Genomic DNA, 17,720 nt, shown 5'->3' on the forward strand with positions numbered 1-17,720 from the left:
ATATCAGAGTAGGCAAGAGGTTTCCCTTTATGGAGTAGGTGTCTTGACTATGCCATTTCTCTGTCCTTCTGACACATGTGTTCTGTAAATACAGAGATGGCCTAAGGGAACAAAATAGTCAAGATGTCAAGGTTTCTGGAAGGTTTAATGGCAGAGAGCAGGGACCCGCCACGCTGAATGATTCCATGCCAACATTTGTGCCTTGTCCACATATCCTAGCCCTGTTGGTTCCTTAATATTTGTCTCTACATTGACTTTTTAATTTTTAACAGCTTCATTCTGAGCAAACATCTATGAAATCCAGCTTTGATTTGATAATTAAATTTCCTTTCAAATACGCATTAAAATAAATATAACCATGAACATTTTTACAAGGTTTGCCTGTGTATCTTCTCATACACTTGCAGTGCTTTGTAGATCGCATTTTGGGAATCCCAACAGAGTGGAAATAGCACGAGCCACGACAATAACTGTACCCTGCTATTGCCAACTGTGTGATTTTGGAAATCATTATTGGTTCTCAACCATAATTTGCTCACTTGAGAGATGTAGATAATATCTGCTTTGTCATTTAAGGATTAAAGAAGATAAAGCTAAGGAGACTATTACAGTCCTGGGTAGAAAGCAAGCTCTCAGCAAATGCTAGGTTATTCTTCCTTGAAGTCTGTTTGGAGATACCAGACATGCAAACCTGGAACTACTAATTCTTTTTGTTTGTTTGTTTGTTTGTTTTGTTTTTTGTTTTTTGTTTTTTTTTTTTTTTTTGAACTACTAATTCTCAAGAGCAGGGCACAAGGCACTTGGTAGAGATAATTGTAAATCCTGTAAGAATTCAGGGAGGGAATGGCTGAAGTTTTCTAGAATGAAGGGGAAAGGGAAACATTTGGATGGGGGGAGAGACATTCTTTCTGGCCTCTCCAGCTCTCCCTTGCTATGCAGAGTGTGGCCCAAGGACCAGTAGCATCAGCATCATCTGGGAGCTTGTTAGAGCTGTGGTATCTCTGGATCCTCCCAAGACCTACTGACAGCACCTGCCTGTTAACAATCCCCACCCCCAGTGATTTATATGTATGGGAAGCTTTGCTCTGGGCCCAGATAGTCTATCCAAAGTTCATTTCTAGGAGGGAGCTCGTGCTGCCTCTAAGCAGATCTCTTGCACCACATGATCAATAGTATCACTTGGGCTGTGCCTTTTAGAAAATGCAGATTCTCAGAACTCATCTCAACCTGCTGCCTGTCATCTGCATTTTTAGCTGGTGTAGCACATGATTTTTAGGGCAGTTGTTTGACAATTGCTGCAGTAAGTCTGAAAGAAACTGCATTATTCTTCAAATGCATTTGCATTCAAACAAACAGATTTTGAGAAGAAATACAGCCCTAATTGTAGTGTTAGTAAGCATTAGGGGGAGAATGGGAATTCAATCTGTATGGAAAGCCTTCCATAAGGCGCATTTGCATTAACCTGGAATCCCATCATACACAGGACAACGGCTTCCAGAAAGGCAGTGTCTTAGCAATGTCACGTCCAGTTGACCCTTGAACAACACAGGTTTGAATTGCATGGGTCCACTTATACATAGTTTTTTTTTTTTTTTTTTCAACAAATAACGGTGCTATAAAGGCATTTTCTCTTCCTTGTGATTTTTCTTAACATTGCTCTAGCTTACCTTATGCTAAGAATGTGGTATACAACACAACAAGTGAAATATGCATTAATCTACCATTCATGTTGTCGGTGAGGCTTCTGTGAACCGTAGACAGTTAGGCTTTTGGGGAGTCCAGTTATATTTGGATTTCCAACTGCATAAGGGTCAACACCCCCAGGTAGGTCAGGGGTCAACTATTTATTTTTTCTTTTTTGTTTTCTTTCTGTAGTTTATGTTCGATTTTGTTTTTTTGTTTTTTTTTTTTCTTAAAAAAAAAAAAACATTTTGTTTTTTAGCCGTGCTATCAAGACGAACCAGGACCTTCTCCCAGAAACTCCGTGGACGCACATTTTCTACAATGATTTCTGGGGGACTCTTCTAACCCACAGCGGCAGCCACAAGTCCTACCGGCCGCTCTGCACGCTTTCTTTCCGCCTGAACCATGCCGTCGGGGGCCTGGATCCCTGGAGCTACCACCTGGTCAACGTCCTGCTGCACGCGGCCGTCACCGGGGTCTTCACAAGCTTCTCGAAGACACTCCTTGGGGACGGATGTTGGACCTTCATGGCTGGCCTGCTGTTCGCCTCTCACCCCATCCACACGGAGGCCGTGGCAGGAATCGTGGGCCGGGCCGACGTCGGGGCCAGCCTCTTCTTCCTCCTGTCCTTGCTCTGCTACATTAAGCACTGCTCTACCAGAGGCTCCTCGGCCAGGACGTGGGGCTGGTTCCTGGGGACGGGCCTCTGCGCAGGATGCAGCATGCTGTGGAAGGAGCAGGGGGTGACCGTGCTGGCTGTGTCCGCAGTTTATGATGTCTTTGTCTTTCACAGGCTGAAAGTGAAGCAGATCTTACCTGCCATCTGCAAAGTAAGTGACTCTTGGCACCTGGGCACCGGCTTTACCGAGCAGCCTCCCGGCCTGCTCCTTCTGCCCCATTTAAAAAAGCAAACGTGTTCCTCTTCAAAGAGAAATCGAGAAGAAATTCCATTTTGATCTTCTATAAGGCAAAGCGTCCCTCCTGACCTTTCCCTACTCACAGATTGTTTTATTTCTTGGGTTTCTTACCTTATTTTCATGCTTTCAAAGGGGGGAGAAGGACAGTTTTGCCTGCAAAGGTTATGCACCTTTATTGGGTATTTTTTTTATTCGTTATTTCGGCCCAAACGCTCTGTAATCCAGCAAATCGCCTATAAAGTGTATTTGCAAAAATGTCAGAGCGGATAATAGAGCCAGATGCGTGACTCTATGGAGGGGAAATCCTCTGCCCTTGTGAATAGTGCTTTTCCTGATCTGACTTTGGAAAGCAACCCTTCTCTGCAGTGGACTGGGGACTGGGATTCCTCAACAATGAATCATCTTCACCTTTTCCTTGTAGTGAATAAGAATAGAAGAGTCAAAACAGAAAGAGGTTATTATAAGTTTTGCCCTGAGGCCAATTAAGACCTTTGCCTCAGGGCTTAATATTTCCTCTTCTGTATCCCCTGAGTGGTTTCAATTGCAATGTTGTTTGAAGGTCACAGAAGCGCTTTTAGATCCCATAGACCTGAAGAGCGCCAGTTTTTTGGCTAGTGTGTTCAGGGAGGGCGTTGGGCAGACAAAGGTATGTTGAGAAACCCCCTCCTTCCTGTTTTCCCCACTCTCTCTCATTCATAATAACCCCCCCACCCCATGCTTTGCCTTTAGTCTAAGGGGGGAACTCCACCAGTGTTGCAAATCTTGGTCATGTTGCAGGCCAGTTTCTCCTTCCTTTTGGACACTTTAAGTGAGGAATTAATGGTTTTGGATAGTTACCCTGATCAAAAAAGCCATCAATTTTTCTAGCTTGGGCTTTTCTCTCCCTGCCCACCCCTGCCCTCACTTCTCAATTTTATTTAAAATCAAATTGGGAAGAAATTGAAGTAAAGAAAAAAATGGAGGGAAATAGACATGCTTATTATTATTATTATTTCTTAATGACTGTTTTTTTCTTTTTTTCACTTAGTTGGCAGGGTAATAACTGCTATGCTTCTGTTCTCCAAGAAAGCATAGCCTTTTGAGTCAGAACTCAAGTATCTAGTGCTCAAAGTGCTGTGATTTCAGTTATATGCTGAAACTATTTTTTATGCTGAAACTTTAAAGGAGAACTCTAGGGGGCGCCTGGGTGGGTCGGTTTAGTGTCTGCCTTTGGCTTGGGTCCTGGAATCAAGTCCCTCTCCCTGTTCAGTGGGGAGCCTGCTTCTCATTCTCCCTCTGCCTGCTGCTCCCCCTGCTTGTGCTCACGCTCTGTCTCTGTCAAATAAATAAAATCTTAAAAAAAAAGAAAAAGAAAAAGAAAACTGGTTAGGTCGAGTTAGATGCCTAAAAACAACATGGTTTGAAAGCCAAACTCTTAATTTCAAATCAATTTTAATTATTCTTTCAGGGAGATTTAGGGAGAGAAATCTTTGATCTTTTGTTTTAAAACTGTATCAACAACAATAGCAAGGTTTCTTGTTTTACTGGAGATAATAGATAGGAATACACATAAATCATGGTCCTTGTCCTGTGGGGAGAGAGACCTGCTTAAGGATGCAGATGCTTGGTGTTTCAAGACCGTGCATTGATAAACTATGTGGTTGGATATCCTACAGAATTTCCATTTTACTGTCTCATGAATAAGGAAATGATTTCGATAGATCAATTCCAGACTTGCTTTTGGGACCTTCTGAAGTTCCTTTCTAAGAAATGTTTAGTTCCTTAGGGAACTAAATACACTTAGGTGTATTTTCAAGGACGGAGTTGCTAAGAGAGAACCTTATTATAACTGTGTCCCATGCAATCTTTGGGACATACCCCTAATAAAAAAGTATTCTTTGTTTATTCGGAATTAAAATGTAACTCAGCATCCTGCTTAAGAAAATGAGAAATGTCACCAGCAATGGAACTCCTAGCAGTGGAGAGTGTGAAGTCCACGCCATGGGAAAGGACTTAACACTTTGAAGATTCAGTGTCCTGAGACGTTTCCAGATGGAAACTTGCCTAGACTGTCTGGCAGCCACTGCTTATGGGCAGGGGAAGTAGTCAGGGCAGCGAAACCCTTCATCTGAGAGTTGCTATCTCAAGTCCACTCTTTCTTTCATTCTCAGATTTTGGGCCCATGAGCTTTAATGAGAACCTTTTGGTTAAAGAATGTATAGATTTGCACGGGGCCATAGAGACCATCTATGCCAGTCCCTTTGGGGCCATAGAGACCATCTATGCCAGTCCCTTTATTTCCAGCTAAGGTGTGGAGAACCAGAGATGTGAAGGTCGCCAGAAAATGATAGGATCGCTAGAACTAGAACACATATCTGTGTTTGTTTGGTATTGATTTTACTATCTGGAGGTATGACGGTGAATGAATAGATGTAAAGGAGATGACTTACTTAGAAGGAAATAGTATGGAATCAAATATTAACTCACACTGACTGAGTAGCCTTGGGCTAGGTCAGTGACTTGTTTCTTTTTCTGGAAATGGTTAGTCTTTCTCTCTTAGAGATGTTGTGAAGATTATATGAAATTGTGGGGCGTCCAGTGTGAGCTGGGGCATCCAGTGTGAGCTGGGTGCCCAGTGTGCAGAAGACACCTGATACATATTAGTTGAATAGAAGGAAATATCAGTGGAAATTGTAATTCTTTATTTTAAGGAAGGGAAGGCCAACAGATAAACTTCTGTTAGTCTTTAAACATAGTGTGATTTTGAAAGCATATGAATTAGGAATTGACTAAAACTGAAGCATGAATATTTAAGCAAAAACTTTCATTTAGAATTTTATGACTATGGGGCTTGTAAACACTGGCATAGATTACATATGGAAGTTATAGAAAATTCCATCTTCTGTCTTTATAATATATAGATTTTTATGCCTGGGGTGAGTTAGAAGAGACTCTGTAGGAAGTGAATTAAAAGACTTTAGAAGGTCCTTTTCAACCTTAAGAGAATAAATCATCTTAAATATCTTACCAATTAACTCTACATCATGGTTTGCCAGATGAAATAAACTTCCCTGGCCTATTAAAACATAACTTTTATATAATAAAACAGAAAACTCCAGTGCACAAATGTTTAACTCTGTTATGCAAACCAGTGAACTAGCCAAGAACTCAAAACCCAAAATGGTGGTCCTCTTAAAGCTGGAAATTATTAGGACCGGAGGGGCAAGGCTCCCCTTTTTGATAGTTTTGTCAGTAATGGTTTTTCTCCTAGCAATCACACTCAGCTGCTTTCTTCTGTACAGTTCTGTACCTCTTAAAAGATCCTGTCCCCCAAACTCAACTGTGGACAGAGGTCAGGTAGAAGGGCCCTGCTGGTGGAAGCAAGAGTATGCCCACCTCTAGGATTTCTCTTCATTCTGTTGTTGCAATAGGAAAATCCAGGTTTGAGTTTGGGAGACTTGGAGATTTTTCTAAGAAGAAAAAGGACCTCTGGATTTTTCGATGACATTTATTGTTATTTAATATTGGTTACTACTTTAGAAACAAACCCTGTTTGGGCCAGACTGAGTCCTTGGGATGGCTGAATTTGGCCAGAATTATTGGCTGTCATTTTTTTGACTTCTAAGATTCATGCAGGTGATGTACACGTCCGTATTATATAAAAGGCTTTCGTGGTTCTGCAAAGGAAATAGGAAAGTTTTTTGTTTCTTTGAAGAATGTGAAAAATAGTAAGGACCTGGTGTATTGTAGATAAGTATTTAATAAACACATAGTCTTTATGTGCTAGGCACTATTCTGAATGTGCTAAAAACACAGACGTGTTTAACTTAATAATAAGTGCTTATTGAGAGAGAATGACTTAGCAAATAATATGGTTAATATGACATGAAATAGTACAGTAATGCAGTTGTCAGTAGTTAGGGAGATTTATAAGAAAACACCAAATATAAAATCTTCAGAAATGTGCATGGACAAAATGAGTGTTCGTAACTATCTTCAACAAGATTCTTTAATGTTCCTAGTTCTTAGCGTCAGCATTCCATGTTATCCTTGGCATCTAGCATACCATCTGGCACATAGTAGGTGCTCAGGGAATTGTTGAATTCACACTTGTTTCAGATTTGCCTTGGAAAGATACTTGCCTGAAATGTTAAAGTAAAATCCTATCTTCTTCCCTTTATACGATGAGGATTTGTTTCCTGGTTGGTGAGGTCTGGAGGGTAGAATTGGAAGAAACGCATGTCAGAAAAATGTTGAAAAATAAGTTTTCTTGACTTCGCCTCAAACGATTGTTTTAGCCTTTCTTAGATGACTTTCACTTAGTTTTATGTGGTCAAAAAGTAAAGGGGTTGGTGAGGAACCCTTGAAACACACTTAAACTAGCCTTGCAAATAAATGCTTGACTTTTATCTGCCCACAAAATTTTTTACAAGTCTCCCATGACCCCGGGGAGGTACGTGGGTAATAAAATCAGCAAAAGCAACATTTTTCTTACTTACCAAACATCAGTCATTGCTTGCCTAGTGGCCATTTTCTGTGCTTATTTAACATCTGTTAACTGTTTTAATGTGGAAACATCTTTTTTTCCCCGTTATTAGCCTCATAATCACTTATTCAGTTACAGGTGGAAAAAAAAAAGGAAATTGGAAAAACAGTGTAACAATTCTAATAATAGCCCAAATTGATTTGGAAAAATGAAGCCCTTTTAGTTTGATCTTTTAAGAATTTCTATAAAGATGATTACCTCTGTTTTGCTATAGTTGGTCTTAAGGTGTACATTATGTAGACAACTTTCTTCTCTTAGACTTAAGCTTTGTAGCCCTATTTCATGTAAACAACATGAAGAGACTGTATTATGAGAGGAAACGGGGAGGCATTGCCACTTTTGGAAAACGAGTCATCTCTGTCTAGAAATAACTTTTTTATTTTAATGCTAAGCAGGATGTGAATGGTGGGGGTTGCCTGTGGTGAAAAAGTTTATCTTGGGTGTTACGTAAGCTTGGTTCTACATCAGGATATAGTTATCAGATGCAAACCAACAGTCATATATTTCCAAACCATTTGCAGGGTTTACCTTGAGAATGGTTTCCGAGGGTGGGGGCTTAGGTTCTGTTGAAGGTTTTTGGTTTGTCACTATTGGAACACTGAAGATAGTCATTGTGGTGCTTCCGCATATCCGTTTTGCGTGACTCCCCCTGTAGAGAAGGCCATGGGAAGGGAGGTGTGATCCTCCAGGTATTTGCACATTGAAGCCACGTGTGCTTTTTTTTTTTTTTTTAATTCAATTAGCTGCTGGGGATGGCATTGGTGGAATATGTTATCATTTATAGCTTTGCCCCTTTGCTTTTTAGACTAGGTTGTGGTTTTACTCAAGATGTGACTCTCATATAAATGACGCAGAATGAAATATGAGATATTTGCTGTTTCTGATTTTCTTCAGTCAACATCTGTGCCACTCTACTTCGAGTAGTGTTCCCACTTTCTTATGATTTTCTTTCCCTTGACTTGCCTTACACTTGACTTTGTGAGAATCCAGATCGAGCAAGATACTCCGATTCTGATCGCAGTATTTCCCAGCATTATTGAAACTGGAGGGCTGACTATTTGTCATGTACTTACAAATGAATTTGGATTTCATCCCAGTAAACTTGTTGTAGCATTTAATATTCATGACCTATAGTACTTTAAAACTTTGAACGGCTGCCAACGCGGCTAACCAGATAACACCACAAATAAAGTCGAGGTTCAAAAATATTTTACAATTCAAAAAGTCAGAGATTAATAAGGTATTTTATTTCTGCAGGTTGGCTTCTCTGCTCAGCTGACTTAAGATGATTCTGTATTCTGGGTACAGTTTAGGTTCACGTTGAGTGAAATTTGGAAGCTGACTACTCTTATAAGTCCATGTAATACTTGCATTAGAGTGTTGCTGCTTGAAACAGCGATCTCTTTGCAAGGTATCTTGTTTTGTTGTTAAAGATTCATCTTTGTGCAACACACTGTATTAGGTGCTGTGGGGGGTTCAAAGATGCATTGGCGAAAGTCTGCCCTTAAGGATGTTTTAGAGTCGGCCAGGAAGTTGACAGTAGTCCCTATAAATGCAGAACTGAAATCCAGGCTGGGAAGTAGTAAGGCCAGAAAGGAGGCATGGGGAGTGGTGGGGCAGTTTTGATGGGGGTGGGGATGGGGATGTGTTTTCTGCTGAGAAGATTGGGAAGCACTTTCAGGAGCAGAGACATTTGAGCAAGGCCCCCAAGGGTGGTTCAGATGGAGACCTTTATAATTGGAGAGGTGAGGGAAAGTAGAGGGTAGAGCATGAGCATTGCAGAGGGAGACTCCCAGGGGGTTACCACCACCACTGGGCAGTGGTTTTGCAAATACCCAGAGTGATGCATTTACAGAGGGAAATGAATGGGCAAGGTAGGTTGAGCGAGCCGGTATGTATGATGATGTGGGGACCTCTTAAGGCATTCTTTGGCCCCAATATGTATGATGATGTGGGGACCTTTTAAGGCATTCTGTGGCCCCAACAGTCCGGAGAGACCCTGCTTGGTTTTAAAATGTGCTTGTGCTTGGACTGGTACATGGGAGGAGCTTGAGAACGTCCAGGCTTAGCTTGCCACTGGGGAGACTTTCTTTGTCCTCCCTTGGGAACAGGCCTGAGAGTAGGTCCCTTTGGTGATGAGACTAAGAATCAGATTCAGGAGGTTTATCTCAATCAGGGAAGGTGTTTCCTGCCAGGGTTTCTCTTGTTCTTTAGCATTAAAAAAAAAAAAAAAAAAAGTAGTTATTTTTCGAAGACTAGATTATTTTACTTTTTACTCTATAGCATCTAGCATATCATTACAGACTCCTAATGAGAAAAACAGGGAGTCCCTGAGGGCTTTCTCCTGTGTCCGTCCTTCCAGCGTTGCTCAACGGTGTTCAAACGTTACAGTGAACGGCCACAAGTACAAAATCCCTCTTTGTTTGGTGCTCCTTCTTACAGGAAGACAGAAACATTTTTCAAAATGATCCTTTTTACAATACAGAATAAAATACTCTATCAGCCCTGAATTTCAGCCAGTTACCTCAGTATACCATCAGTGAAAATGACACGCAAATTGGACCTTGTGATGAATAAATAATGAGTCTCGTTGAAATCATCTATGCTGTTCTCATAACACTGTCTGGGATCCGTATTACATCACTCGGCTCAATTTTCGATAACCTGCTGCCTCAGAGGAATCGGATTGAGTGACGGGGAGCTCGTGATTATCTGGTTACTCATACTCAACCCGGTACCATCAATTTCATAGAGAAAACGACGCTGTCTGCGCAAATCTCCACTCCTCTGCCTGGAAGTCCGATTCCTGTCTTAAATACTTGGAACAATGGGAATGCTAATTTAGTGTTGACTTCTCAAATGCAATTTAAGCTACAGAAAGTCAGATTCTAGGAACGCGTAAGAGATTCCTTAGGAGGCGTGATGGGGGTAGGAGGTGGGGTGGCTAAAAAACTGCATATCAAATCAGATTCATTGATAGTTAAGGGTAGTTATGAAATGGGATAGTATGGTAAGCTTTTATGGCGTGAGATGTTTTATTGTTTGCATCCGGTTTCATACCAACTGATGACAGCGTTCCTTTTTTTTTTTTTTTTTTTTTCGAAAAGCATGCCAAGGAATCAGAAGGGGAGAACAGCCAGGCCAAAGTGTGCAACGATGTGGTGCTGGGAAGGTCAATGTGCCCTTGCTCTCCGGGTTTGTCTTTACAACTCCACGGCACCCAGATGGCTCCTGCATGCTCTGTTGGTCTGATTACAACTCTTGCATCTAGTGAAATAGCATGAATTCAGAATTTAATACATGTTTCCTCCATAATTATGGCCTTGATTAGTGAAGTCAGTGCTTCAGTTCCAAAGGACACTTTCTTTCTCCACATGTTTATTCATTTAATTTCAGGAGAGCAAGTAAAATGCAAAGATTATAATACTTCTCTTTGATATGATAGGGGAACCCACAATGCCTGCAGTTGGTATGTGGTTGTCATTTGGCTCATAATTAATGTAAGATTCAGAGCAAACAGCAGGGACGACTGAGAAAACTGAAGGACATTTACAAACCAATGACTTAGTTTTTAGTAAGAGAAGAAATGGAAGAATGTTTAGAATTTCCACTAAAACAGTGCGAAACATAACTACATACCAAGTACATTTATTTTTTTTTCATACCAAGTACATTTAATAGAGTTGTTGATTATATGCAGTATCAGTTTGTATTTAGAAACAGTTTGCAAAAAAAATAAAAAATAAAAATAAAAAAAGAAACATAGTTTGCGTAAAGATGGAAAATAAAAGTGGAAGCACTTAATATTTTAATTTTGTGAAGTTTAAGTTGTTATCCCTGTTAGTCGTACCAGCCTAGCCTTTTCGAGGACATTATTTTAGTTTTTAACATGTTAACTCTGTCCTCTCCCCTTTAAAAGGGTTTATGTGTATGTGTGTTTGTTGTGTCCCATTCGAATAAACTGCGTAAATACCTGCTTATGTACTGTAGTGAGATTATACCAAGGTTATTCATGAATGATTTGAGTGTATTTCCATAACTTTTATGAAATGGGAGACTCCAAATTGCATAGATCTTTTAATTTCCCCCATTTGAAGTCAGGCAAAAATTTGCCAGTTTTCATGTTCCAATGAGTGTAGCTTCTTTCTTCTTCAGATCTCATGACATCGTGTGATAAAAAGTTAAATAGATCTAATAGCATAAACACAAGTGCTGTTTACTTTGAATAACCACCTGGTGTTCGGCTAATCTTACTCATAGGTGCACTTAGCTGTTGTGGAAAAGCCATAGGACTGGAGCCTTTCAATTGAGATTTAAGTTGCTGTGACCTTGGATCAATGACCGAATGTCTTGAACATCAGTTACATGGTCTGTAAAATAGGAATGTAATATTTGCCTTGTGAGATTGTTAGGTATGAATAGAGTAAATGTACACGTTTCCACCGGGTTCCTTTCCTGTAGGAATATCATGATGGTCATCAGCGTGTCCCTGCGTTTCGGCAGCGTTTCAATAGGAGCACACCTCCTGTCCCTCTGTCCTTCTGCAGAGCACTCAATTAGCATAGTTGTGGCTTTTCTCATGGGATGGGGAGTGGAATGTCAATAAAAAAAATGGAGCCTTTGCAATCCCTTTCACCACTGCTGACAGCATCAAGAATATTGGGGGGGAAAAAGAATCTTTTTTCAAGGATAATTCTTCTGAGCAGCACAGTCTGCTAATTTGTCTTTTGTTTAGTTGGACTGAAAACAAGTCTATTGAAGTCATTCCTTAAGGTTCCTTCGCTGTTAAGATCTTCCCATCTACTTGTACTTTTATAGCCTGATTTTTTCCCCTTCAGGCTCAGGATGGTGCTGTTGCTTATGTATCTGAAAATGGAGGGGAGACTGGCTTTCGTGTTCTCCTCCCCCCCCTCCCCCGGCCCCCCTGCCTGTTGCCTATGTATTTCCTTTAGCCAGGTTTATAGTAAGGAAGATTAGTTCAGTGGCCCCCATAGCTTGCAGCATTTGAGTCTCATTCTTTGAAGAAAGAGGGGAAGCACTGTTATTCCCTAAAGGTGAATGTTAATCTCTTTCTTCGCCCCAGTCTTTTCCAAATCCTGGCAGGCAATATTGGTGCAGCTGATTCCAGGCTCCTGTTATAACAAACCTTTTTCAGGGAAGCGAGGAGGCTGGTTTTTGTGGTTGTTGCTGTTTATTTCCTCACCTCCTAAGGAGGTAATAGAGAGCAAAAGGTTTGTTTTTAGAGCAGTACTGTTCCTGGCTACCAGAAATTTTTGTCAGGTGTTTTAGATGCCTTACTAACATTCAGGCCAAACTATTTTTACAGAAACCTAAATCCTAGTAAGTTCGGTGTGCTGGCGACAAGTCTGTAAAAGGTTAAAAGTGGTTTTGATTTCAGAAAATCCAGCATTTAAAAATCTGCTCTCATTGACGGATGATTACAGGGGTTGTTTGGGTGGGGGGATGGGGACTGTTTATAGATTTTAGGATTCATTTCGTTATGTGTTGCCTTTGAGTAGTCCACACTGGGATGATCATCAGCCTCCCATGGGGAGACTGTTTTACACCAGAGATTGTAGCACAGACCTGGAAGCCACCGAATAAGAATCTTCTGGTCAGCTGACTTTTTGTTGTGGAGGCTACAGATTGACCAGGAGCTGGTACAGAGGCGGCAGTTGAAAAACTGCATTTTAAATACTCTCCCTCTGATTTTGACGAAAAGGTAGGCCCAGGACCCACTGCTGAGTCCATTGAGAATCTGATACCCCCATACAATATTATTAGACATTATAAGATTCTTATTAAAATGTAAGGTTTTGTGGCCAGAGAGAGAGGTAGTAGAAACTAGCCTCATGCCAACCCCACTCTTTTCACAAATGTGAGGCCTGCACAAATTAGGCACCAGCTTGGTTGAAAGCAGAGCCTCCTCCCCGGGGTCTGATGCTTTATCACTGTGCACTTTGCCTTCGGTTTGTAGAAACCTGTTACTGAGGAAGCCCTTTTCTGTCGGTTCAGTCTGCAGACTATTAATGGACCCGTGTGCCCATCCCTCCAGTTCACCATTAATTAAGATTCGGCCCTTCTTATTTTACCCTGTGTTCTATTAATAATTCTAGAATACCTTTTTAATTTTTATTTATTCTTTTAAGATTTTATTTATTCATGAGACACACACCGAGAGAGGCAGAGACACAGGCAGAGGGAGAAGCAGGCTCCCCACAGGAAGCCTGATGCGGGACTCTATCCCATGACCCCGGGATCAGGACCAGAGCTGAAGGCAGATGCCCAACAGCTGAGCCACCCAGCTGCCCCTAGAGGACCTTTTGAAATTGAGTTTTTTTGTTGTTGTTTCCCTCCTCCCAGTCCCCTTCTTTTCCGGCCCCTGTGCCCCACCCCCAAGCACCTTCAATTATGTGCTTAAGTATTTGCACGCTGTCATCCTAGGTCTCTAGCTTGATTTAAGCTGGCATTCAAATGGAATATTTACTTTTATAGCTACCAGAATCTTAGAGAGACTAAAAACATAGTATGTTTTTCTTCCTGATTTGTTTAATTGCCTTTACTAACAGCGTGTTACTGTTTGAAGTAGGTTACCACCCCTCAGTAGAGGGATCTTCTCTTTGATGATGAGAAGCCTGAGCTCCCTCTAGAAGTAGAGAATCAAGAAAATATTGGGGTGGCTCTTTGTTGCTACCCTTTTCTTACTCTCCAAGGCACCGTGCACTAATTCAGGAGCAGGGGAAACTTTAGGCAACAGCAGTAGACAGATCAGCTGGGTATGTTGTTATTTACCCTTGTACTTAGTCCAGGACCCTGGTGGGATTTTAAAAATGCCACTGGTCGTAACTTAAAGACACCCAGAGTATCCTTTGACTACACAATATGAGTTTAGTGTCTCAGTGTTGGGTGAAGCGTATTCGAATCGGCGACAACCCTAATCTCAAAAAGTGAGGATAATTCCAAAATGAACATATTTCAGAGATAAAATAGCAAGAAAGGGGAAACTGTAGAGGTGCCAACTGAAAAATGGGCTGGCTGAGTGACAAAAGGGCTGAATTTAAGTTGTCAAAGCAGCAGCCTTAAAGTTTCTGGTTTGGGGACAGGATAATTTGTAGTCTTCGCTTCTCCTGCATTCTGCAGTATAATCTTCTCCAGGGCTGTGCTGACTTCCATATTGTTCGAAGGGGAAGAGAAAGAACCCATTTGAATTCATTAGCTTTCATTTGCATATACCCAGAGCTGGTGGTAATAATGGTAACAACCACCATTTATCAGGGCTTACTGTGTGCTAGCAAAGTGTCTTCTGTGCATTACTTTGTTCATTCTGTGAGAGTAAGTATTATTAATCTCATTTACAGGTAGGGAAACTGAGGTTTATAGAAGCAAAATAATTTTGCCCAAGGAGTCACAGATAGTACCTAGTGGAGAAGAGATCTCATTCCAAACATGACTGCAAGGTGGATGGTCTTCCCATAATACTGTTTTTATACAAGTTTAGCTGAGGTGGAAAAAAAAAAATAAGTTTAGCTAAAGTGGAAGATCCAAATAGTATTACGAAAGAAACAACCATTCTCATATGACTTGGCCCTGGGACCAATGCCGCTTCCTTACAATAGCTTTAAATACAAATAATCCGCTCTTCCATATGCAACAGTTAGTTTTACGGGTGCTGAGAATACAAAGGTGGATAATATCTTATCCCAGGCCCTAGGAAGTACAAGACATATATACAGTGATCATGTCACTCTGCACTAAGTGCTAATAGAATTCCATAGAAAGTGCCAGAGAAGCACATGTGTCTGGCATATTTATTCGGCCTGGTTAAGAGCCTGAGAGAGTGACAGAGAAGTTAGTGACATCTCAATAGCTCAGCTCATCCAGAATTTTATTTTATTTTTTATTTATTTTTTTTATAAGTTAAAATCATTTCATGGTGTGTGTTTCATTTAGGTTCAGAATCAACTTCCATATTTTACCCCCTCATGCCCGGTCATGTGACAAGAAATTTGCTAAATGCCTTTTAATCTTTTCATTTTGTTTTCATTTTTTGATACACAGGTAACTGTTTTCTAGATAATGAGGTGCCATTCTAGAGGTTCAGGTTAAATTAGTGAAGAAAACAGGTGGAACTCCGGCTCTCTTGGAATTTACATTTGTTTTCTAACTTAGCGGCCACGGTTACCCTGTGGGGTCACTCTGTACTCCATTTTACAAGAAGTTGAATGAACTCCCCCAAATTGATCAACATGCAATGAGACTGGATTTCAAAAGCAATGCTAATTCTAAATCCAGATCATTTCCGTGCAGGTCATTGTCTCTCAGTTGAGTTCTCTCAAGTAAAAAGTGGGTTAATTATTTAAGGAATTAGATGAGTAGGACTGATTGTGTGTGTGTGTGTGTGTGTGTGTGTGTGTAGTTGGTTTAGAAACCTCCTTAAGACCAAGGACCGGGTACTTCTTTTTCTTTTAGATCCCCTTGTCCCAGCGATCTTGACATTGAGATCTTGGTATTTGGAGCTTGATGCTCAAAATCATATTAGTCTGCAAGGGCATATCATGTCTGCCATGGTCTTGCCCTACATCAGATTTAGGAGAGAGACGTCGTACGTATACATACGCTTTGAGGTTGAACTGGATCCAGTTTGCTTCTGAAGCCCCTATCAACCTCTCCTACCTGCCATGAAGTGCATGGTATTTCTCAAAAGCATGCAAAAAATTATTGGGAGGCAGTTCACATTGAAGTGTTTGGTTTGGCTCTGAATTTCATATTGTCACATCATGGCTAATCAACCACATTAACTTATTTATGTGTCCTTGACAGGCAGCACATTTCTAAAGGCTTTATAAGGGAAAAGATGAGTCTGTGCCATAGAGGTTGTTTTATAATTCAGATAAAAGCTCTATTTCCTGCAAATGTCATTAAAAATATAAGGCAGATTAGATTAACAATGTGATGCCAAGGGTTCCTGTGTGTCTTAGGGGGTTCTCAACTGTACAGGATGTCAGGTCTTGTTTGATGTGGACAGTGGAGACTATGTTTAGAATCTGAGCTTTTTTCCTCTATTTATATTTAAAAAGAAAGCTACAAGTCCCCTAATTTAATACCTAAAACACCTGAGGCCAGATGTGATTCTGATATATTTTTTTAATTATTCAAAATAATAGGACTCATAAATACTGTTTGTGTGACATGGCAATATTTTTTTAAAAGATTTTATTTATTTATTCATGAGAGACAGAGAGAGAGGCAGAGGGAGAAGCAGGCTCCCTGTGGGGAACCCGATGTCGAACTCGATCCCGGGACTCCAGGAACACGCCCTGGGCCGAAGGCAGCGCTAAACCACTGGGCCACCCAGGGATCCCCAGGGCAGCATTTTGAAGTAAGAAACATTTAGTGTTTCTGAAAGGAAATATGTGAATATAGAATAGAGGAAGGCTATGAGTAAACTCATGTCAATTTAAATCAGGAGTTTTGTTTCTTTTTAACAGGTTTACTGAGATATAATTCACGTATCATAAAATTGAACCACTTAAAGTGTACGGTTTATTGTTTTTTGAGTCTGTTCACTGAGTTTCTGCAACTATTACTGTATTCTTAATTACATATTTTGAAATTAAGGGTAATGGACTTTAAGGTACTGTGTTTTTTTAAAAAAGATGTAGGTTTCATTTTTTAGTTTTGAAGTTTGAGACGATCTGTAGAAAAAGTTAAGACCTTAAACCACATGGGTCAGTAAATCTGGTTAAAATCTTACCGAGATCCCTGAATGTTTTCACTGTGTCTTTAATATTGTTTGCATGTCTTATTTATTGTTTAACAAATTGGTAATGAAGTTTGGATAATCGGGGGTATCTTCTTCGGGGTTATGTTTGGGTCACACTGCTTGGATCCTTATTGTGTTTTTCTAAAACTAGGATAAATCATTGGCCCCTACATAAATGCAATTTTCTGGGGTAAGATCTGATGTCAGAATGCCTGGATCCTTATTTTGTTTTGTTTTGTTTTTTTGAACTATGATGAATCATGGGCCCCTACATAAATGCAATTTTCTGGAATAAGAATCTGACGTTAGTATTTGATTGCTTTGTTGGCTGTGTGTTTGGTATATGCAACTCTTGATTCTTGAATGAAGAATGGTGGTTTACAGTGTAAATAGGAATCTGGATACTTCTTATTCCCCATATATTTGCCTCTCAGTGTGTGTTACACATGTCTGACACATGCAGGAGTAATTAGGTTGTGTTTGGTATATATGATTGACTTGTTTTTAGCTTTGACCAGGACTTTTATCAAAGTGTAAAGGTGCTTGTAAAATCTAAAATAACGCCAATTTCCAGTTTCGAGCTTCTTTGGAAAAAAAAGAAAAGAAAATGTATTTTTAGATAAACTAAACACATTTAAAGATGGAACTGAATTTGAAGGTTTTTATCTGTTTTTTAATTTTTTCCCCTTTAAAGTAATGGACATTCTAAAATATGTCCCAGCTTGCTTTCTAGAGGCAAATTCACTTCTGAGCAATTTTAAAAGAGCAATAACATAAACTTAATTATGGGAGAACGATTCTATAAAAATTTAATATGCCATTAAGACATTTG

The 17,720-nt window shown here is 40.2% G+C and overlaps 1 protein-coding gene across 4 annotated transcripts in view; it reads left to right on the forward strand.

Annotated features, from left to right (window-relative positions):
* TMTC2 (transmembrane O-mannosyltransferase targeting cadherins 2) overlaps positions 1 to 17,720 on the forward strand; it is a 395,252-nt gene that overhangs the window by 152,584 nt on the left and 224,948 nt on the right. For 3 of the 4 annotated variants that reach the window (XM_072772934.1, XM_072772933.1, XM_072772935.1), the window contains exon 2: positions 1,943 to 2,513. The exons of the other annotated variant lie outside the window; for it this stretch is intronic. In XM_072772934.1, coding sequence (XP_072629035.1) covers positions 1,943 to 2,513 — 571 coding nt within the window. The remainder of the gene's footprint in view (positions 1 to 1,942; positions 2,514 to 17,720) is intronic. 4 annotated transcript variants of the gene reach the window in all.

This window comes from Canis lupus, chromosome 13 (assembly GCF_048164855.1).
Source record: "Canis lupus baileyi chromosome 13, mCanLup2.hap1, whole genome shotgun sequence".
NCBI lineage: Eukaryota > Metazoa > Chordata > Mammalia > Carnivora > Canidae > Canis > Canis lupus.